Source organism: Oreochromis niloticus, linkage group LG14 (genome assembly GCF_001858045.2).
Source record: "Oreochromis niloticus isolate F11D_XX linkage group LG14, O_niloticus_UMD_NMBU, whole genome shotgun sequence".
NCBI lineage: Eukaryota > Metazoa > Chordata > Actinopteri > Cichliformes > Cichlidae > Oreochromis > Oreochromis niloticus.
Genome location: NC_031979.2, coordinates 33,641,269 through 33,664,462, shown reverse-complemented (window position 1 = coordinate 33,664,462; position 23,194 = coordinate 33,641,269). Strand labels below are relative to the sequence as shown.

General features: G+C 39.3%; 2 protein-coding genes and 1 pseudogene across 3 annotated transcripts; all 3 read right to left on the bottom strand.

Annotated features, from left to right (window-relative positions):
• Positions 1-366: 366 nt before the first annotated feature.
• LOC100708224 (cytochrome P450 2G1-like) lies at positions 367-5,473 on the bottom strand (annotated as a pseudogene).
• Positions 5,474-7,672: 2,199 nt separating this feature from the next.
• LOC100705553 (cytochrome P450 2F3) lies at positions 7,673-14,262 on the bottom strand. The gene is made up of 9 exons (XM_003459110.5): positions 13,922-14,262; positions 13,339-13,501; positions 13,061-13,210; positions 12,087-12,247; positions 10,079-10,255; positions 8,886-9,027; positions 8,593-8,780; positions 8,345-8,486; positions 7,673-8,195 (listed from the first exon to the last, which is right to left on the bottom strand). The coding sequence occupies exons 1-9, from the start codon at positions 14,090-14,092 to the stop codon at positions 8,014-8,016; spliced, it is 1,476 nt and encodes a 491-aa protein (XP_003459158.1). The 5' UTR covers positions 14,093-14,262; the 3' UTR covers positions 7,673-8,013.
• A 1,872-nt stretch (positions 14,263-16,134) lies between these two features.
• LOC102077316 (uncharacterized) lies at positions 16,135-21,017 on the bottom strand. 2 transcript variants are annotated; one of them, XM_025898097.1, is made up of 7 exons: positions 20,963-20,980; positions 20,519-20,587; positions 19,978-19,999; positions 18,273-18,531; positions 17,966-17,999; positions 17,625-17,811; positions 16,135-16,957 (listed from the first exon to the last, which is right to left on the bottom strand). In XM_025898097.1, the coding sequence occupies exons 2-7, from the start codon at positions 20,519-20,521 to the stop codon at positions 16,602-16,604; spliced, it is 861 nt and encodes a 286-aa protein (XP_025753882.1). In that variant the 5' UTR covers positions 20,522-20,587; positions 20,963-20,980; the 3' UTR covers positions 16,135-16,601. The 2 variants fall into 2 exon arrangements, with proteins under 2 accessions (XP_025753882.1, XP_005474879.1); XM_005474822.4 differs by lacking the exon at positions 19,978-19,999 and having other exon boundaries at positions 20,963-21,017.
• Positions 21,018-23,194: the final 2,177 nt, after the last annotated feature.

The following is a 23,194-nucleotide window of genomic DNA, read 5'->3' as shown; positions in this document are numbered from 1 at the left end:
GATACCTGGCTTCATGGATAGATAGAGCTGCGTGTCATCTGCATAGCAGTGAAAATTTATGCTATGTCTTCTAATGATGCTGCCTAGGGGAAGCATGTATAATGTAAATAGAATTGGTCCTAGCACTGAACCCTGTGGAACACCATAATTGACCTTAGTGTGTGAAGAGGACTCTCCATTTACATGTACAAATTGGAGTCTATTAGATAGATATGATACAAACCACTGCAGTGCAGTACCTGTAATACCTACAGCATGTTCTAATCGCGCTAATAGGATATTATGGTCAACAGTATCGAACGCTGCATTTGTAATTGATTAACTAACAATCCTGTCAACACAAAGTTCTTTATTTGGAGCACAGTTCAACAAGAAAGATAAGTTACTGAAAAAGTGCTTGTGCTTTAAGTGCATAACTGAACTGAAATTAAAACTTAAAACATCTCAAGATATATTAAAGAAAAAGAAAATCTTAAGGACCTCAAAGTGTCTCAAAGGCTTCAAACTGAACATCTCAATATCTGAACATCTGAATAGCTTGATATCTTATAGACTATCCTCCATTGCAGTCACATGCCCCTCAGATGGCCAACTCCTGTAATTTGGCCCTTTTTCCCTTTTTTTTCCAGTGTGTGTGGGATGACACCTATAAACTTTGCATACGCGAAATCATTACTGTATGTGGGGTTTACTGTCAATATAAAATTGTACTTAGTAGTCAGTATAATCTTTTAATAATATAAGTTTACTTATGGTAGAATGCTGTATGTAATCATTTGTGTTTAGAAGTATGTAGTTGATGGTATATTGAAAGACTGTCTCATCCTAGGAGGTTTGTGTGCATTCCAGAGTGTTCTGGCATTCACCCGCCCACATCCTAGGAGCATGGGAAAGGTTGTACCTTCTTTTATTGTTTTACGGTCGGATAAACGTAGCTATGTCAGTTTTAGTCTAAGTGCCTTTTTTACATATAGATGAACTGTTGGATTTTCCAGACCAGCAGGTTTAGGGAAGTCGTTTATGGGGTCACACACACACAGACAGACACCTAAACATCCACATTCAAATGTAAGGAACAAACACCCACTGATGTATAAATAAAGACCAGGGCAGTCTCAGAGCGCGTGTCACAGAGCCCTCACTCTCACTGCAGGTGCTCTGTGCTGCCCTTGTATACAAGTAAAACTGTGTTTCTCCTCTCTGATTCTCAACTGAAGAAGTGTTTTAGAATACATCTCTTGACATTTACGTTTCTATAACCCATTTGATTACGTTCAGTGATGGGCGAGTCGTCCCCCTTGTCTCCAGATCATGTTTCCTCTTGGAAAGACGTGCCAGTGAGATTGAGGAGATCCTTGGCATATGCCTGCCTCGACCACTCTATATTCTTAGTTAAAGTGTGCAACAATCCACTATATATACTATATGAGCAGAGCACCGCTTTCCCCTCCTGAGTCAGCTGATGATGTGCGAGAATAACTTCAAGGCTGACCGAAAGTCTGCTCCATAGTCTCACTAAACTCCAACATTCAAGTTTTTTCTTCAGCTACTGCTACTGCTACCCTCCACTCACAGGCAAAGGTTCATATAGGCAATGTAGGTTCATAACATAGTGCATAGATCTACATTAACACATGGTCAATTATCCAGGTGAGGAAATTTCAAAAAGTTGATTCTTATCATCCAGAGATAATGTTGTAAGTGGGAAAACATTTCACTGAAAATGCTACGTCCAGATGAACAGAATCAACTTTTTATGATTAATAAATGTAGTATATATGGCACAATGTCCCAAACCTCCTTCAGAATGCTGTATGAATTGAAGATTTCAAGGACCAGGGCTTCTGTCAGACATTTCCAGCACACCCTTAGTATACACTTTTACAGATCTGTTCAACATCTTCCCTCGCCACCGGATTCTAATGTATCACTTGGAAATGTTCAGTTGATAGCTCATCTCCTCTCTTCACTTGAGGGTTCAAGACATATGGCCACAGATCTGATGCAATAACAAAACTCATCATTCCCCTTCAACCTACGGTGTCCTGGTGCCACGTGGTCTTATCAACAACTATCGCTTGAACACAGTGTTCATTATAGGCAAACAGAAAAATAGAGGCAGAACAGAAATCCAATAACAGACCACCACTGAGGTTCAAATTGGCGTTCCTCCCAGGCACACTCCTCCAGATCTCAGTGTGATTGTCCAAGTCAGTGTTGCATTCCCCCCATTATTGACGATAAAGTTTTTAGTCTGGTAACTTTCCATTCCCTCACTGACATAAAAAAAAAAAGCTGGGTAGTGAACTGTTAAGGACATAAGTGCAAACAAGTGTCAGGGCCAACTCCCTGACCTCAGGGAGCAGGGAAACAACTCTCTTGTCCACCAGAGAAAATTCCAAAGTGCAGGCAGAAAACTGAGGAGATACAAGTATACTGACCCCTTCCTGTTGCATCTCAAGCAACTCCAGATTGGAACTGAGTCCAGACGCTCAACAAGAGTTTGGTTCCAGAGCCCATGCGATGTGTTGAAATAAGTCTGACCACCTATAGCTGGGGGTCTTTTAACTTAACATCATGCTCCTTACCCACTAGAAAGATAATGTTTCTTGTACCAAAAGCCTTTATCGGGGTTATCTGAATCGGTTTTCATTTAGTCCCTTACCCAGGACCACTTTTCCTTGGGAGACCCTGTCAGAAAGAAATTCCCCCAACAACATACAAACCTTTCCACCACAATAAAATGACAATTCACAGAGGAGTGTTATAATCAGACATAGCTAAATTAAGCATATACATACTCTACAATATACTACACAGTAGTAGTAGTTTTGAGTATTCTTTTATAAGTTATCCTTAAGTTTTCCAACCTGGTTGATTTGAATAAGGAAGGAGTCTATGTAGTCTCGTGGGGAGCTGGGGTCCAATGTGTCTTTGTGTTCTTGGATCTTCATCTTGATAAACTCTCTCACCTCTTCATACTCTGCAAAAACTTTGTGGTGGGGGCCAGGAAGATGGTCCATGAGTTTCGGAAAGAGGTTGTACATCTGTTGTAAGGAAGCATAGCGCAATACAGTCATGTGAAAAGACAATGATGCATTTACTGTGTTTGGGTCATTTTTACAGTAGGATTTTCAAAAGATACAGGATATACTCTGATGTATATATTCCTATACAAAATATGAATATCAAATTTGTATTTAATGTTTAAGTCCCCCTTTGAATGTCAGCTCCCACTTTCAGTTACCTGACCCACAGGGCTGCTGTTAAGCTTTCCTATATGAGAAAGTATCGTAAGAAGGCGCAAGAACTGCTTGTCTTCATAGCTGAACCATTGACCAAAAACCAGGCAGCAGGTCACATTAGACACTGTACAGCTCAATAAGAATGTGGGGTCAAATGGTGAACCTGGAAGAGAAGGGAAAGCATCTGTCAAATTTATTAAGGACTTCACTTTAGTTATGACAGACACAAACTTCCGACTTTCCCACTGTTTAGTCTGCTCTTCTCATTTTCAAGCTATTACAAGTTTGGCGCTGGCAAATCAGGTTTTTTTTAAGAGATTCAAAGAGTGTGTTTGTTGGCACATGGCTTTCCAAGAAAATTGTGTTTTATGCATTTGACTGTTTTTTTCTGATATCAGTTTTGCATCCTTATGTGTTAATGTTACAACGCGGCTCAAAAGCTGCATCATAAATAAGGAGATGAATATAAAAATTCCAGTGAGAAGAGGTTTTATCTTAAATGGCATAGGAGGTTGGCTGAAATGGCTGGTACCACCAAGGCAAAGGCTAGTGAGCCTCCTCTGAAAGCCTGCCTCAGGTGTGGTATGCTTTTATCCACACTTGACTAGGTGTGGCCAATTAGCAACAGCTGAATACACCTGAAATTCACGAAAAATCTCTGTTTTAGCAGGTTATATTTTCTTTTTGGGTGGTGGTGGTCGATTCAGTAGTGGAGAATAATGGGTTAGTGGGATTAGCGCACTGGAGTATGCTTTTTTTGTGATTAGTATCCTAGTATCCTGTGATGTTCATAGGCAGCTTATTTTGTTTCCTTTTTTGGTAATCTGGCATGATGTGTCAGTGACTTTAATACTGGTCCTTGTCTCTTTCTTTAGGGCATTCTCATCCAAGAGTGTTCGCACACTTGGGGCACCCAGAGTTGTAGTTGAATTGTGTGCAAAGGTATTGGGGTGTGGTCACTAGGGGCGATAGTGCTCCATATAGTACTGCAGATACTAGACTATGTATGTATTTGTTTTCAATTTTCAGCATTTTATTTTTTAATGTTATATAAATATGGGTACATAGGCTGTGCATAGTAAACTTTTTACATCAGCTTCATGTGAAATGACCCTTCAGCACCTGAAACCACACCTTTTAATTTATGCATTGGGGCCCTCATATGTTTGCTCTCTGCTTGGATCCATTCTTCCATCCCCTTGCGTCCCATCCCAAAGTCTCTTAGAGTGGTCAGTGTAAAGCGTCGCAGCTGACGCCAGCGTTCCCCATTACTGCTCCCTATACCTGAAAGGTTAAACCACTTGCCAAAGTAATGGAAGAGAAGCCATGCTGATTCATGAAAGAATTAAAGCACTAGGAATCAAAATCACTTTGCCTTGACAAAGACAACATATTTGAGTGATCTTGTTTTACCATATTTCTTGTTAGGGTTGTGCAGAAAGGGAGTTGGTGCTCTGCCTGTGAAGTCATCTGCTTGATCCACCAAGGCTTCTTTCACAGCATCGTGTCCTACCAGAACTACTGTCCGCTGCCAGCCTAGGTATACTGTCATCACTGCCCCATAGGTTTCACTGAACTAAAGATATGTGAATCATTTAAATGATAAGCATTCAGCTAAAGTTTTGTCTAAATGCCAACATACTGTTAAAGTTACATTCAGTGTGTTTGAAGAAAGTGTGTTACTCTCTTCAGATTATGAGATAAATGATTGTACAACTTAAAAAACAGCACAAATATTTTTAAACTAAAGTAAAATCTTACCTTAACAAAGCTTTTAAAAGGTGCTTTTTTGTAGAAGGTTTCCTATGAGAGGAAATGCAGTGGGTCCTGGAGGTAAATGCCAGTTCCTTTTGTGTTTCATATTAAACATCCACAGCAGAGCTAAGATTAAACCTGCCAAGATCACAGTTGCACAAGATTCCATCCTGCTCTATATAATATAAAAACTATAAATTAATAAACAAAAATACAAGAGAGCAGCAAGTCAAGGAACTAGAAGCAAAAAGAAATTTCAACAAGACTCAGTGTTATGAGAGCTATGAAGTTCACACTACAACTACACAAATAAAGCAACAGAGAGCCCTGTTGGAAGGAGAACTCAAAGACAATATAATTTGGGATTAAGACTGCAAAGTCTAACTAAGAGTAAAACTATACTAATAGGACAGGATGAATCAAAATCAAACTGTAATAAAAATAGAACTTAATATGCCAACAACGCAAAAGCTTGGCTCCAAAACCCAGGACAATCATATATATTATAGTCACTGTTCTTTAAAAGATGTGTTTATATTTAACAGGGAGTTTGCGTAAGCATGGAATATGACACTGGTAAACTAACTGATTAACCATTCTTTTCTGTTAACCTTCAATTTATTATGTTTTCTTTACTGTGAAACATTTTCTTATTTGGCTTTGATATTATGGACGAAAACATAAAATATGCTTTTGTTTTGGCATTTTAAAAGTTCTGCATATTTGTTAAATTAAAACCCCTTCATCTCATGACAAAATGGGTTTATTCGTCAAAAATGGAATTTTAGGGTGTGTCGCATCAAAAGAAAAAACTAAATGTAATTTTTACCCCATATATATACAAAAAACATCCCCTCTCACCCCTGTGGGCAGTCTTTATCCTTCCAGCTTGGGTCCTCTACCAGAGCCCTGGGAGCTTCAGGTTGCTGCGCAGTATCTTTCCTAGGAAGTGTGCTCTTCTGGACAGAGATCTCAGATGGTATTCCTGGGATCTCCTGGAGCTCGCCTAGCTTGGGGCTCCGATTACCACTGGGACCACTGTTACTTTTACCCTCCACATCTTCTCGAGCTCTTCTCTGAGCCCTTGGTATTTCTCAAGTTTCTCATGTCCCATCTTCTTGTTGTTGCTGTCATTCGGAGCCGTCTTCTTCTGTTTGTCTACCACCACTATGTCCGGTTAGTTATCCACCACCATTTTGTATGGCTTTTCTGAGCTTCCAGAAAACTACTTCTCCGAAAATTAATTAATCTATTGCCATAAAATAATGTTTGTTTCGCGAGCTATTTATAAACGTGTTTGTTTCCTAGCATTAGTTACACTATTTTTATTTTTCTAACATAATTCTGATTCCCTTTTTCTTCCTGACCCACGTGCTGCTCGAATTTCCCCTTTGTGGGTTTAATGAAGTCTATATCTATGTCTGATCTAATTCTTTTGTTTGTTTTTAATGTATTTACCCCTGAACACATCAGAAACACACTGTAATCATTTATGCAGTCTGCATGGAATTGACTTGGCCGCCAGCACTACTGGAGTTGGATACATAGTTGGTGCTTCCAACCATCTACTTTCCTTTCCACTTAGTGTCACAAGGTGCTGGTTCCATCTCAACTGTCAAAGGGCAAGAGAGAGGATAACCTCAGACTCTCTTTGCAGGGTTCTTGTGTGTTTACCCCAAAGAATTTTGTGGAGTAGTTAAAATGTGCTATATTATCCCAAAAAGAGCTCTGTCAGGGGCTGGGTTTGTGACCCAGTGCTTTCAGTTTGTTTCGAGTTCTTATGTTATATCTTGAGATAATGTTGAGTTATAGGATTATTATTTGTTTGCCTTGAGTTTAGTATTTGATGTTTCACCTATTCATCTGTGTTAGTCTCATGTATTTGTTGTCTGCGTGTTTCATTTTGTCAAGCTTGTGTTGTCATGTCTACATCTCTCCATGTTTCCTGTTTTATTTTGAAAGTCTTGTGTTTCTTTGTTCAGTGTGTTTAGTTTTACTCTTCCCCTGTGATGTCATTATGTTCACTCCAGTCAGCTGTTTCCCCATGTGTTTCCACTTCCCCGATCACCTCCTGTGTGTATTTAGTCTGTGTTTCATTCACTCTTTAAAAGGTTTTCTGTGTGTAGTATCTCTACGTCACGTTAGGTTAATGGATTTCCATAATTCTGCCTGGTCATGTTCATGTTTCATGTTTTCACTTCATAGTTTCTTGCATGTACCTGGTCAGTATTATGTTTATGTCACATTAGTCATAGTCAACACAGTTATTATACTTAGTTTTTCCAGTCTAGGTTTTAAGTTTAGTTTACTCATTCACATTCGCTTTATTTCTGCATTCTCGTTATCAGCCCTAATAAAGGCTCGCCCTTAGTTTAAAGTTCAGTACGGTCTCCTCCTGTGTTCTGCTTTTGGGTCCATCCTACTAACATACCGCTGTACCCCGCTGTGACAAGCTTAAAATAATCTCTGCAGAAAACCAGCTGTGTTAATAATGTGCTCCACTTTTGGAAACTGAATGCATCACTGGAGTGAATGTTATTAAAGCAAATACTAAGATTTTAATTTTGAAGCAACATTTCAGACAGGCGAGCAATTTTTAATTTATTCACGTTGAAGTCCTTGTATTTGTTTTGTTTTTTGTACAGTTTTAACAGCAAGGATGAGACTGAGTATTTACATAAAGGCTTTTATGATTTGTTGACAGGTGTAAAGCCATTTATAGTAGTTATTAGTTAAAGATAGTAGTAATATTTGTTGCATATAGAAAAAAACAGTCCAATTAATCCAAGAAACAATAATTCATTAAAGAAAAAGAATACATGACAAAAAACAGAAATCACAGTTATGACGAGGTGAAAGATTTGCATGTAATGGTCTAGTTTACTACATCAGTGAGGTACTAGCAAATTGACTGTAAAATAAACATCAAATCACTGTTTCACAGGAAGCTGATGAAGAAATCTATTAGAGTGCTTCAACCAGACTATAACTCGGTCTGAAAAAATGATCTCTTTCAACGAGGTGTGGCCATGATATGGTATCTACAGGGCACATTAAGAAAACTGCTATATTCTGGAATGAGGTTTATACTGTCAGGGCCTCCAGCACAGGAAAAGGTGAAATCCTGCAGCAATGATACTATGAAAATAAAAAGTTCCATACGGGCCAGAGACTCGCCGACACAGTTTCTCTTCCCTGTAGAGATACACAAAGGACTCTGATTAAAAATAACTGCTTTTCAATGTAAATATCAAGATATTTGGCACAAAATGATGTCAACATGCAAAAAAAAAACAAAAAACAAAAAAAACTGGATGATCAATAACTGTGTGTTGACTCTTTACCTGCAGAGAATGGCATGAATGCAGGACTTTTCTTAAAGCTGCCATTATTGTCCAGGAAGTGCTGGGGATTGAAGGACCTGGGAGTGGCCCATTGCTTTTCCTCTTTTAGCACAGAGTGCAACAGTGGAATAATTACAGTGTCCTATTCAAAACATATATCTTGTTAGTGTTGCTGCTTTCAACATTATTCTCTGACTTGATATACAATAGATTCTTTAATACACATGAGATCTTGGAATTGAGAATACCTTTGGGATTGTATAACCCCTGAAGGATATGTCATTCAGTGTGTAGTGAGGGAGGCTGAGAGGAACAAGGTCAAGAAAACGCTGCATTTCATGGATGACAGCAAGTGAAAAAGGGAGGGACTTCCTGTCCTCCATGCTGGGACAACGGCCTTTTCCAGTAACACTGTCAATCTCTTGCTGCATTGTCTCTAAAAATAGCAAAGCAGAAATTATTAACACTCTGATCTGTTTTATACCTCCACCACTGGACTTATAGACCATAAAGGGCTTGTAAATTAAATTCCCGGTCTTACCCTGTATTTTGGGGTATTTAATCAGCACGCTAAGAGCAAATCTCAGGGTGGAGCTGGTGGTCTGTGTTCCAGCCAGAAACAGAGTCATTATTGTAGAGACCAAATTGTCATAGTGGAACTCAGTTGTGGAAATCTCCTTTTCCTGAGAGAAGAAAGTCGTCATTTTTCTCAGAATCAGAATCAGAGAATCATAATATCTTTATTGTAACATGTACAACAAAATAAGTTCAATCCATGCGTTGTCAAGAGAAGAACGTTTATATATAATTACAAACAAAGTATAAAAAAAAGAGGTAGAACACTGTCATTCAGTAATAATAAATACAACTGTAATTCTGTAATTCAGTACCCCAACAGCTACAGGGTAAACCTGCTATTTAATCTATTAGTCTTTGCTCTGATGCTTTTGCATCTATTGCCTGATGGGAGCAGTTCAAACAGATTATGAATTGGGAGTCTACAAAGCACAAGTTCAGTGGTTGGGCAAATCATATGCACACTCAAACATCCTTGGGAGGATAAAGAGGCGGTCCAGTTTTCCATGACCAGATCAAAAGCTGCATTGTTCCTCCTGAATCCAAGGTTCAACTAACAGACACTCTCCTCTCCAGTACCCTTGCACAGACCCAGGAAGGCTGAGAAGCATAATGCCCTTATAGTTGGAACACAGTAACCTGCTTGCAGAGGGGAAACATCACCTTAGTTTGCAACTCTGGCCCAGATCTCAATAAAGCTGTGAATCCCTGAGGTGCCTCACCTATTAGTTGTTGAGATATCTCAATCACTTCAGACCCTCCGTCCCCAGATTCTATGTCCTCTAGAGAAGACATGTCAGTGAGATTGAGATCCTCGAAGTATGCCTGCCTCCACTGGTCCATTTTTTTAGTTAATGTCTGCAACAATCCACTATATGTACTATATGAGTAAAGCACCCCTTTCCCTTCCTGAGTCAGCTGATGATGTACAAGAATTGCTTTGAAGCTGACCGAAAATCTCCCACACAATATTTTTTTTAAGCTACTGCTGGTGCTACACAAAAGTCCATACAGTTGCTTAGGTAATGTAGATGCAGAACATAGCAAAATCAAGAATGTAATTTTTAGCACTTTAGATGATATTAATTGCTTACATTAACAAACACAGTAGTAGTAGTTTTCAGTTTTCTTTTATAAATTATGCTTAAATTTTCCAACCTGATTGATTCGAATAAGGAAGGAGTCTATGTAGTCTCGTGGGGAGCTGGGGTCCAATGTGTCTTTGTGTTCTTGGATCTTCATTTTGATAAACTTTCTCACCTCTTCATACTCTGCAAAAACTTTGTGGTGGGGGCCAGGAAGATGGTCCATGAGTTTTGAAAAGAGGTTGTACATCTGTTGTAAGGAAGCACAGCAACATACAGTGGCTTGCAAAAGTATTCGGCCCACTTGAACTTTTCCACATTTTGTCACATTACAGCCACAAACATGAATCAATGTTATTGGAATTCCACGTGAAAGACCAATACAAAGTGGTGTACACGTGAGAAGTGGAACGAAAATCATACATGATTCCAAACATTTTTTACAAATAAATAACTGCAAAGTGGGGTGTGCGTAATTATTCAGCCCCCTGAGTCAATACTTTGTAGAACCACCTTTTGCTGCAATTACAGCTGCCAGTCTTTTAGGGTATGTTTCTACCAGCTTTGCACATCTAGAGACTGAAATCCTTGCCCATTCTTCTTTGCAAAACAGCTCCAGCTCAGTCAGATTAGATGGACAGCGTTTGTCAACAGCAGTTTTCAGATCTTGCCACAGATTCTCGATTGGATTTAGATCTGGACTTTGACTGGGCCATTCTAACACATGGATATGTTTTGTTTTAAACCATTCCATTGTTGCCCTGGCTTTATGTTTGGGGTCGTTGTCCTGCTGGAAGGTGAACCTCCGTCCCAGTCTCAAGTCTTTTGCAGACTCCAAGAGGTTTTCTTCCAAGATTGCCCTGTATTTGGCTCCATCCGTCTTCCCATCAACTCTGACCAGCTTCCCTGTCCCTGCTGAAGAGAAGCACCCCCAGAGCATGATGCTGCCACCACCATATTTGACAGTGGGGATGGTGTGTTCAGAGTGATATGCAGTGTTAGTTTTCCGCCACACATAGCGTTTTGCATTTTGGCCAAAAAGTTCCATTTTGGCCTCATCTGACCAGAGCACCTTCTTCCACATGTTTGCTGTGTCCCCCACATGGCTTGTGGCAAACTGCAAACGGGACTTCTTATGGTTTTCTGTTAACAATGGCTTTCTTCTTGCCACTCTTCCATAAAGGCCAACTTTGTGCAGTGCACGACTAATAGTTGTCCTATGGACAGATTCCCCCACCTGAGCTGTAGATCTCTGCAGCTCGTCCAGAGTCACCATGGGCCTCTTGGCTGCATTTCTGATCAGCGCTCTCCTTGTTCGGCCTGTGAGTTTAGGTGGACGGCCTTGTCTTGGTAGGTTTACAGTTGTGCCATACTCCTTCCATTTCTGAATGATGGCTTGAACAGTGCTCTGTGGGATGTTCAAGGCTTGGGAAATCTTTTTGTAGCCTAAGCCTGCTTTAAATTTCTCAATAACTTTATCCCTGACCTGTCTGGTGTGTTCTTTGGACTTCATGGTGTTGTTGCTCCCAATATTCTCTTAGACAAGCTCTGAGGCCGTCACAGGGCAGTTGTGGAGCTGTTTTGCAAAGAAGAATTGGCAAGAATTTCAGTCTCTAGATGTGCAAAGCTGGTAGAGACATACCCTAAAAGACTGGCAGCTGTTATTGCAGCAAAAGGTTGTTCTACAAAGTATTGACTCAGGGGGCTGAATAATTACGCACACCCCACTTTTCAGTTATTTATTTGTAAAAAATGTTTGGAATCATGTATGATTTTCGTTCCACTTCTCACGTGTACACCACTTTGTATTGGTCTTTCACGTGGAATTCCAATAACATTGATTCATGTTTGTGGCTGTAATGTGACAAAATGTGGAAAAGTTCAAGGGGGCCGAATACTTTTGCAAGCCACTGTACGTTCTTGTAAAGCTTTATTTGGGTCATTTTTACAGTAGGATTTTCAAAAGATACATGAAATACTCTGATGTATATATTCTTATGCAAACTATGAAAGCCAAATTAAAAAGCATTTGTATTTAATGTTTAAGTCCCCTTTGAATGTCAGCTCCCACTTTCAGTTACCTGACCCACAGGGCTGCTGTTAAGCTTTCCTATATGAGAAAGTATGGTAAGAAGGCGTAAGAACTGCTTGTCTTCATAGCTGAACCGTTGACTAAAAACCAGGCAGCAGATCACATTAGACACTGTACAGCTCAATAAGAATGTGGGGTCAAATGGTGAACCTGGAAGAGAAGGGAAAGCACCTGTCAAATTAACTAAGAACCTCAGTTTAGTTATGACATACGCAAACTTCCGATTTTCCCACTGTTTAGTCTGCTCTTCTCAGTTTTAAGCTATTACAGGTTTAATCCTTGCTAATTAGTTTTTTAAAGATTCAAAGTGTATGTTTGTTGGCACATGGCTTTCCAAAATAACTGTGTTTTCATCCATTTGAATATGTTTTCTGACATCAGTTGTTCATTCTGTTGCGTTAACAACCTGAAGCCCACGAAAAATCTCTGTTTTAGTAGGTTATATTTTCTTTTTGGTGGTGGTGGTGGGTTTCAATTCAGTACTGAAGAATAATGGGTTAGTGGGATTAGCTCACTGTAGTATGCTTCTATCTTTCTAAACTGAAGACTGATTACTTTTCATTAGTGTTATAGTGTCCTGCGATGTTCATAGGCAGCTTATTGTGTTTCCTTTTTGGTAATCCGGCATGATGTGTCAGTGACTTTAACACTGGTCTTTGTCTGTTTATTTAGGGCATTCTCATGGCAGAGTGCACACTTGGGGCACCCAGAGTTGTAGTGGAATTGTGTGCAGAGGTATATGGGTGTGGTCACTAGGGGTGATAGTGCTCCATATAGTGTTGCAGATACCACAATATGTATGCATTTGTTTTCACTTATCAGCATTTTATTTTTTTTAAAGTTTAATGTTATATAAATATGGGTACATAGGCTGTGCATAGTAAACTTTGCTTGGCATATTGCACAATAGCCCTTTTCACATCAGTTTCATATGAAATGATCTTTCAGCACCTGAAACCACACCTTTTAATTTAAGCATGTGAGCCCTCATATGTTCACTCTCTTCTTGGATCCATTCTTCCATCCCCTTGCGTCCCATCCCAAAGTCTCTTAGAGTGGTCAGTGTGAAACGACGCAGCTGACGCCAGCGTTCCCCATTACTGCTCCCTATACCTGAAAGGTTAAACCAACCATAAGTAATGGAAGAGAAGCCATGCTGATTCATGAAAGAATTAAAGCACTAGGAAATAAAATCACTTGTGCCTTGACAAAGACAACATATTTGAGTGATCATGCTTTACCGTATTTCTTGTTAGGGTTGTGCAGAAAGGGAGTTGGTGCTCTGCCTGTGAAGTCATCTGCTTGATCCACCAAGGCTTCTTTCACAGCATCATATCCTACCAGAACTACTGTCCGCTGCCAGCCTAGGTATACTGTCATCACTGGCCCATAGGTTTCACTGAACTAATAAAAGTTATTTGTTTTGATGATAAGCATTTAGCTAAGGTTTTATGCAAGAACACACTGCAGTAGTTGCACACCCTTAGTGTCACATCTTGTACAGAAAACAAATTACAGTTAATATGAGAAGGTCACCTCACTAACAACCACGTATATTTAATTTTGTGTAATATACTGGATTCTTTTTAATTATAGATATTTGTATTTATTAGAGCTATTTTGTTACAGTTTGTAACTTTGAAACCTATTGTGTTTTTTAAATTGGTTTAGTTAGTTACTGTTCTTACTGTTTCGGAGCAACTGTGACCACATCATTTCCTCTGGGATTAATAAAGTAAAGATTCTGAAATGTTAACATGCTGTTAAATTCAGTCTGTTTAAAGAAAGTGTGTTACTCTCCTCAAATTACAAGACCCAACTTACCTTAACAAAGCTTTTAAAAGGAGCTTTTTTGTCTATCTGTAGAAGGTTTCCTATCAAAGGAAGTGCAGTGGGTCCTGGAGGTAGACGCCTGTTTGTTTTGTTTTTTACATTAAATATCCACAGTAGAGCTAAGATTAGCCCTGCCAAGATCAAAGTTGTAGAAAATTCCATAATGCCCTATAAATTTTCTTTGAAATGGTTTAAAATGACAGACTCAAAGGCAAACAGCTGAACTAACCCAGAAAATGCATCAGTCCAATGCAAAAGTAAACAGAATCCCCACACTGACAGGGTGCACGCAAGGTAAATAGACAGACACTCTGACAAAGATCGAAGAGACAGTGAGCTCTGTAACAGGAGAGCTATGTGATATAAGCATTCTCAACTTCCTCTCTTTTCTGAAGATTGGTATTTAAAAACTTATGATTCGCTAAATGTCATTTTTTGCTTATTAACATAAATGTTTGTAAACCAGTTACTCTGAAACAGTTTTTGTTTGAGAACACAATGCAATCCATATCTAAGGTCCTAGAATGATTATAGGAACAAAATACCTGATCCTTGTGAAGCAAGAGAAGATAATAAGAAGTTAGCAAAGCAAGTTTGCCTCGGAAATAGCAATTGCCAGGGTGATGTTTAAGTAAGATCAAGAAAACTTTCTGAGAAAACTTGTGGGATTGCTGGAAATGCAAAGCAAACACAAATTCCCGAGAACCCTTCAGCTGATCCAAAATGCTGCAGTGAATCGTCCCTTAGTTATCCCGCAATAAGCATAATCTGCTGGGGGCTTTCCTTGATCCACTGAGCATTTCTTCTTCACTTAACTATTTTACTTACTTTGTGTTTATACACCACTCTGCATTTAATCATTAGTCATTAATTCCTTAGCTTTCTTCCACAGTGTGTCTTTCATCCTGCCTGCCTCCTTCAACCTCACAGCAGATGGCTGATCCTCGATTAGCCTGGTTCTGCAAGAAGTTTTTTTTTTTCCTGTCAAAAGGTAGTTTTTCCTTCCACTGTCAATTGCTTGCTCATTGAGGGTCTTTTGATTGTGGGGGTTTTCTCTGTATTATTGTAAGCTCTTTAACTTACAATATAAAGCACCTTGAGGCGATTGTTGTTGTGATTTGTCTCTTAAATAAATAAAATTGAATCTTGACATCAAACAATATTAGAGAAAACAATATTCCAGAACTGTAAAACATTTTTTTTTTTAAAGAGCTGGATTACATTTTAACTACACACAGTAGAGACAGCCAAATGGCTGTTTAAGGCAGTTAATTTAATAAACCCATTGTTAATGTGCAAACTTGTTCCTCAAAAAAACAAAAAACAAAACTGGAATACTGTGTACAAAGTAAATAGAAACTTCTCAGAAGTAAAGATAGGCAGACATTCAACAATCTGTAATAAAATGGTATCTATTTTCCTCCAAGTAAAATAATGAAGACTTTCAATATCTCATCACCTATATTAATTATCATCAACAGAATCTACCTAGAATCTAGAAAAACCTCTGTGTACAACAGACAAGGCTGAAAGTCAATATTTTCTGCCTGTGATCTTTGGTCTTTAGGTGGTACTGCATTTAAAACAGTCATACATCACTCTGTCATGGAAATCACTGCACTTCCAAAAATCTTTGTTTGTGAACACAGTTCAGTGTGCCTTTCACGAGTGCAGGTTAAAGGTTCATAATGCAAACAAGAAGCCGTGGTGACCATTATCTAAAAATGCAACCATATTCTCAGAGACAAAGCTCACTTAAAATGGACTGAGAAATTTGACATTCCTTTTGGATAACTCTGGAACTAAACAAAGAGGAACTATCCATGTTGGTATCAGATTTACAAGAAATGGTACAATTTGTTCCTTTCAGTGTGGATCACTCTGACAGGAAAAAGTTATACTTTACTGTTTGTCCTGGGTGTCACACATTAAAGTAATTACAAGCAGTAAGACTTTAGATATTTTAAAGCAGTCATAATATAATAAAAAAAAAGTGATACTCATATTAAAAAATGAATGAATGTCTTAACTATAATAATCTGCTTGATACACACATTAAGCATGTTAATCATCAGGTTATGCAAATCCCCCTCTTGTACACATTTGCTTCAACATCCCCCCTCCCCAGACCTTGGCCTATGTCTGCACTGCTGTTCTAGGCCAGTTAACAAATAACAGTTTGATCTAGAGAGACAGACACAAAGTCATGCTGACAGAAGGATTTATTCAGTGTTCACCTTTAAACTGCATTCCATGTATGATTACACTGTGCACATAGGTGAAAGGGTAACTTCCAAAAGCAGGGCAGAAGACACTGGGAGAAATGTGGATGAGAAAAAGAGTATTCAGTGAGATCATCTTTTCTCAAATTTATGACACAAATCCAAATCTGAGACTAACATGTTCTTATAAATGTCTGTGTGACTGAAATCAAACTGCTGGCCCAGTTAACATCAAGCCATGGCATGGAAAAAGTGATACAACACAGACAGACAGTGTTTATAGGAGTCAAGGTTATTTATGATTAACCTGAGGAGCATTGGTATAAAGCCAGGAAGCACGCCTTTATTAATTGCTAAATTAGTCCTACAGATTACCCAACAGCTGATTAGTAAATAACAACATACTTATATTAAAAACATCAGAATAAGGAATTTGAAAGGTCTGTCAACTAAAAAGCAAATCCTCCACAGTCAAATGCATCAAAGTCGGAGTCTCCTTCAAAGTCAAAGCTGTTAAAGTGTGGGGAATCGACATCCTGGCTGCAGGCGTGGAAGGAGCCCCCGGCAGAAAGCTCAGAGAAGCCCCCTGTGCCGTGGGCAATTTCTGGGGGTCTTGTGGCAAGGGGAGAGGAAGGGGAGCAGGAATTGAGGTAGCCCAAAGCAGAGGAGGCTGCTGCACCTCCCATCAGTAAGCATACTGCCCTCACTGCCCGGGCATCACTGCTGTTGCCATGGCGAAGACAGTCGGACACACGGTGGGGTGGTGCCACAGAAACACTACGCAGAGGCCGCCGTGACACATTTGCTGTAAAATATGTAAATGTTGTTAAATTCACAAATTTATGTGTTTTTTGTCTTATTTACTAGCCAGACAGTATATATTATACTAACTGACTACTATAATACTATTATAATACTACTGGCAATAGTGTATATGTGTGTACTAGACTTAATATTCATAGACTACTTAAATTAAATGGGACACAGTAGAAATACAATTAAGCTATATTTTTATTACTCAAAATTAGATCAATACACGATTAACCCCAACTCTGCCTCTGTGTGCTCTTTATTAGGGCTTTGCAGGTGCTTAAGGACACCATCTGTCATGCTCAGAACAACAGAGCACTAAATTATAAAGGAAAAAAGAGAAACATGAATTCTCTAAATGCATCACATTTAGCAAATTAAATTAATCAGAGCTTCAGTAATTAAGATGCAGTTGTAATTGTAATAAAGCAACAGGTGTGTAATGTGATAATGTGTAGTTTTAGGCATAAATGCTTCAGAAATGTGTATTTTTGAATGTGCTTCCCATTTGTTTTATTCACAAATCGTTTTATATACATTAGTTCATTAATTAACCATATTAGAGTTTTTGTTCATTTGTCTTGTTTTTTCTGTTTTGTGAAATTAATCAGCACCTTTCTTCAAGCTACTGTCAAGTAATTACAAATGGCCTAAGAGCTGACCTTGGTTTTGCCCTCTTTCTCTGAAGGACCCTCCCCGTTCAGTGACCCTATTCAGAGGAGGGGTGCCCTCACCAACCCTGGGTGACCCGGGGTCTTTATCACTGGCAGAGTCGGGCAGGGGATCTCTATCTGTGATGCAGGGAGTGAGGCTGCGTTGTCTCTGGAGTGTCAGGGGTGACATGACACCCTAGCAAATTGGAAAAAGTAAACTTCATTGTATGACAGAAATAAACAGGTGGAACAGGAATCCCACATATTAGCACTGAGAAACATAGAGAACGCAATTTGTTTTAATATTAAATAAAACAGTAGGACCAGACAAACACTGCTAACTAACTCACCTCTCTCACTTTCCTGATGACCTTCAACCAGAGCCTGTGAGAGATAATGACATGTCATGATGTTTGAAACAGATCCAAAGTTTTATTTTTTATTTTTTTCAACAGCACAGAAGAAGTTTTACTGTGAGTCTGATAATCACCTGCAGTAAAATTATTTGGTACCAAGTCGAGCAAAGAGGACCTAAATTTCTGAATTTATGTGTGTGTGTAAATATGCCACCATGTGCAAAACAACTGATGGTGAATGGAGTAAAGGAAATCTGAGCTCCAGAGGGAGGGAGATAAAGAGAGAGAGAGAGAGACCTACATGCAGTCGTCTGGGTTGTCTGAGAGCAGCAGCAGGAACTTGTTCTGTGGCAGGATAAGCGCAAAGCAGCAGTCCCTCCTGCCCCCTGGAGGCAACTTGGGCAGGTCAAGTATTTCTCGTCCCTCTGCAATTGACTCACAGCTGCTATGTAGTGCTACCACTTGGTCTGGAGGGGACTCTGCATCCCGGCACACCAGCAGGTTACCCTCTATGGTCAGCACAAGGTACTTCTCCTTCCACTGCTTAAACATGAAGCCGCCTCCAGAAAAAAGAAAAAGAAAACAGTACAAGTAGGCTCATAAATAGGAGATGAATCAAAAAGTGCCAGAACAGCCAAAACAAGTTGAACAGGAGGTCCTTCTGACTAAATCAGACTTCTGACTAATCAGACAAACAAGTCTCAGAAAAACAACTGTAAAAACATAACTGCAGCAAAAGTACAGAGAAAATGTTATGTTATGTTCTGCCACTTATCGTATCATTTGATGCTGTTTTTCTGAGGCTTTTTAGTCTGGTGCTGTTTAGGCAGAAGTCGTATGTGTTTTTTAGTAGAATGTGATGTTTTTCGTTTATGGTTTGACGTCCGGGACCGTTTGATTTGATGTCTGATGATGGTTTCCTGAGACCTGACGATGTCCTAAAATGTACACCATAGCACTGATCAGTGACAGCTGATCTGATCTCACTCCCTTTGTTTGTCAGTGTTGTTTGTTCCGGTCATTATGGAAATGTACTGTTTATAAGGTTAAGGAAACCTGCAGTCAGCTGAGGCTGAAGATGTCACTTGGATTAGTGACGAAACATTTGTTGCACTGAAAAATGCTACGTCCAGATGAACAGAATCAACTTTTTGAGAATTCCTTACCTGGATGATTGAACATGAATCAAGATACTTCCGTATTAGTACTAATGTTACTCCTGGCATTGTATCTCCAGAACTATAGTGGTGTTGTTTGTTTGTTTGGTTGTATGCTTGTAATCACTAACTTCACTGAAACAAATAACACAATCGTTTAATGAGCAGGTTCTTTGAGAGAAATGTTCTATTTTTGTCAGTTTCAGTGATATAATTGGATACTTATTGTAGTGACATGAACACAACTATAACAATGTCCAATAAATTGTTTGGGGGGTTTTAAGAGCACAAACAGCAGCCTCAAAATCACACTGATGAAAAATTACAACAGTCAGTTGTCGCAGCATTACTTATGAAAACAACAACAACAATACCAATAATAATACAAAAAATAATGATACCTTGTCCTTGAAACAAGGCAGATCCATAACAATCAAAAATCAATAGAAACAGCCTGAGTTAAATGTAATGCTTTTTTGTATTAAAAAGAAACCGAAATATTCAAATTTTTGGAACAATGAGTTTCCAGAGTTTTCAAGACAGGACACACACGACCGTGTTAGACTGCAGACAATAGAAGGTGAGCACATGTTGACAGACAAGATCTACTTTATTTCTCCATACAGGATTAAAGTTGAACAGGTGGATTTGCAAGCGAGCAAGAGAGGGGGGTATAGGAATTTTTCATTGATTGTTTGTTATTATGGCATTTACTATACCTTACTATACATTAATTTGACTGCAGATTTCAACCTATAGATTAATATCCCTAAATTTTAATAGTGCTATTAGTCGGCATAAGTCAAGAGAGGAAGAAAAACATTTGAAGTACCAAAATAGCTACTTAACTGTTATCAACTGTGACGCCACTCTGAAATGAAAACAAGGGCAATAAAAAACAGATGTAATATAAGTAAAGAGAGGCGCTGGCCAAGAGCCGGTTCATGACTTGGCTTGAAAATTACCATCTCGTCATTCTGTAAAAACACATCTGGGATTGATTATATCATACTGGCTGGCTCTTAGGCTGACATTGCTCATGTAAGAGTTGGATTGGTGTTCTGAGACAGTGTTGTTTTCCACCGATTGTGAAGTCAGCAGCCATATAATCTATACTGGCTTTAAATGAATAAACACTAAGAATTTATTACACCTTGGAGAAAATAAGCATGACAATCAGAAAATCTAAATTGAAGACACAGTTGGGTCATATTTGACAGCAAAGCGACTGAGATCTTCAAAAAGCATATATAGTTACTAACTTTGGCCTAATTTGCAGAATGAGCACAAAAGGATGCAGTAAACAAAATCAGATCAAAACATTCACATCAAACTTTACATGACGACTGCAGAGGGGTTACTGTGGATAAAAGGATAGAAGCAGGCCTACCATATTTTTTGAGGAAGCCTCGATGAACACCTGCTGTGCTCATGTCTGTGGTCATCACAGCAACAGGAACTGAAATGAAAGGCAGAGCACTGATGCTGAAAAATAGGGTAAGAGAAAGAGGGAGAGGGAGAAGCGGGAGAGAGAATAATCCCCACTATTTAGGCCTTCCCTCTTTAAACCCATGCTGTTGTGAGTGGAATTGGAGCCATGCCTGGTTATGCACATATAAACATCATATGAGCATAAGAGGCCCAAATAATCATAACAGCGAAGCATAAATCCCACCAAAAAGATGATTTATGATTTATACTGCAACCATTACCAGATGTCATGTTGGACACCCTCCCTGAGCAACATACACACACAAGCTTCAATTTCCAGTTCCTCATAGAAAATATGAGAGGTGCATTATGGCTTATCATTAAACTGGTAAACCTGTCAAACCTGTATCTTAGCGTATCCCTGCGCCCTTGGATGGCTTCCGAACAAGGGCTCGGATCACCTCCTGCTCAAAAAGATTAAAACAGAGGGATTATTATTCTTGCACAGCTGGAAGCCTGTTGTTGCACTGCTGTGGATAGGCCCAACCAAGATTTTAATCTGTTCAAACCTGGGATATGTGGCCCCATCCAAGTAACCACCTCTAAGATATTACATGTCTTTCATCATCATATATCCAAGTGAGATTAAATGCTATTCACTGTGACATTCTGGGTTTGCTAATCGCTGTTAGAATGACGTTATGTAACAGGAGGGATCTTAGAGAGACACTCTCATGCTTTGATGAGACCGGTCTTCAATAAATGGGTTGTAAGGTGGTGGTAGTCTGAAAGATGTGGGGGCTAAATACAGGAAGCAGATTTCAGCAAGCAATTTGAAAATAAAATGGGCAAAAATATTCACACACCTTCAATGTACATTATATATTGCACCTTTAACACCTTGAATACATGAGACTTGAATCTTTGACCTCTGGTTTAGTGATCTGCCTACAGTAATGTGTAACATACCACATGGGATCACCAACATGCCAAAGCATTTGTTTGAAGTTGTTACTGCAGCCCATGCGTGTCTCTAGGTTTTTGTTCACAGACATATCTGTCTCTGTTTAAAGTTTATGACAAGCAGAGCTATTAAGGAGTTAGTCAAAGCCAGGAGATGACATAAAATCAGATAATCCCACTGGAAATTTTATTTTCCCATCAGACAGATCAGTCCTCCTTTTGAACTCTATGTGTGACAGAAAAACAGGATCTTACACTGTAGCACATAGATGTCATTTGCTTTGCTGTCTGTTGCTATTTCAGTGTTCCTATTACTGGCTAATATCACCAGTGAGATGAACACAAAACAGCACAAAGCTCTCATTGCAAGGTTTAATCTTGCTGCACACCTCTCAGAGCAAAGAACAAACATGAAGTAATAATATCTGGTGTTTTTGGCCCGGTTTAGTCAACTTTAAAATAAAAAATGATATCAGTACTGATAGAAGAATATTGATTACATTGTGCTTTCAAATTATTTGGGAGTGTAGAAAAAATCATCATATCAAGTATTGAGTATAAAATCTTTTACACTCTATGGCTGAAGTAAGCTTTCACCTTCTGCTTTTTGCTGAGTCCGTCTGTCTTCAGTCTGATCGAATGCAGCTCAATTTGATTTAAATCAGGGGATTGACTCTACTATTTGAGGACATCGCCTTTTCACCCTGTTATGCTTTTGTGTTGTTTTTGCACTATGTTAGGCATTGCTGCCCCGCTCAAATGAAATGTTTTCCCAATAGGTTTTGTACATTTGGCTGAATCTGAGCTCACACAACAATCTTGTATAGCTCAGATTTATCAGCAAATGTCGGTGTTAGATCCATTGGCGGCTATACTCAAGTCATAACAAAAACACCAATGGGTTTGACCGATGAGGAGGTCAGTTTGGGTCAGGAGCCTAAACTAACCACCTTTAAATGATCAGTCTTCAGTTAGGTTTGTTCAGAGAGTTTCTCAGGACTGATTGTTCTTCCATGATTTCAGTTGCAGTTTGAACAATGTCCCCAGCAGGGGGCATAAGAGACTTCAACTTCAGGCAGTCAGTCACTACAGTTTATTTTAATGAATCATCAGGGTTCAATGGAGCAGTTTGGCTGTCAAGTCTGCAGTAAGGAGAAGGGGAAAAAAGGGCCCTCGGCTCATTATCAGCACCACCGGGGGGATGTGTAGCTGGGAGAGTAGCAGGAAGGTGTTTCTCATGTCTTCCAGCCAATAGACACTCTTCTTTCAGACAGGTTGTTTTGTTAATAAGCATTTGAGATTATCAGGGAAATGAGCTCAGCAGTAGCCTACTACTCTGTGAGTAGCTGGGGCCCATATAGTTTGTTTTATAACCTAGACCATTCGCTTTTAATTCTGTTAATCCACTTGAGCTTCGTGTAAAAGTCTTTAAATCTTTGGGTCTTGGTGTGTGATGAATCAGGTTTCCTGGATTTTAGCGTGACTTGAACCTAAACACTCCTTGATGCCCCTCCCCCTTTAAACCCAAACATTCACTCCTTCCAGGTCCAACTAGCCCCGAAACTTTGTGTTTTGGAGTTGAACGCCCCGCTTTCTTATGCAGGACCACCCTCTGCGACCCTCTTCCCTCCCTCCACTCTGTGCTTCTATCGGGGAGCAGTGAGAGCACCAT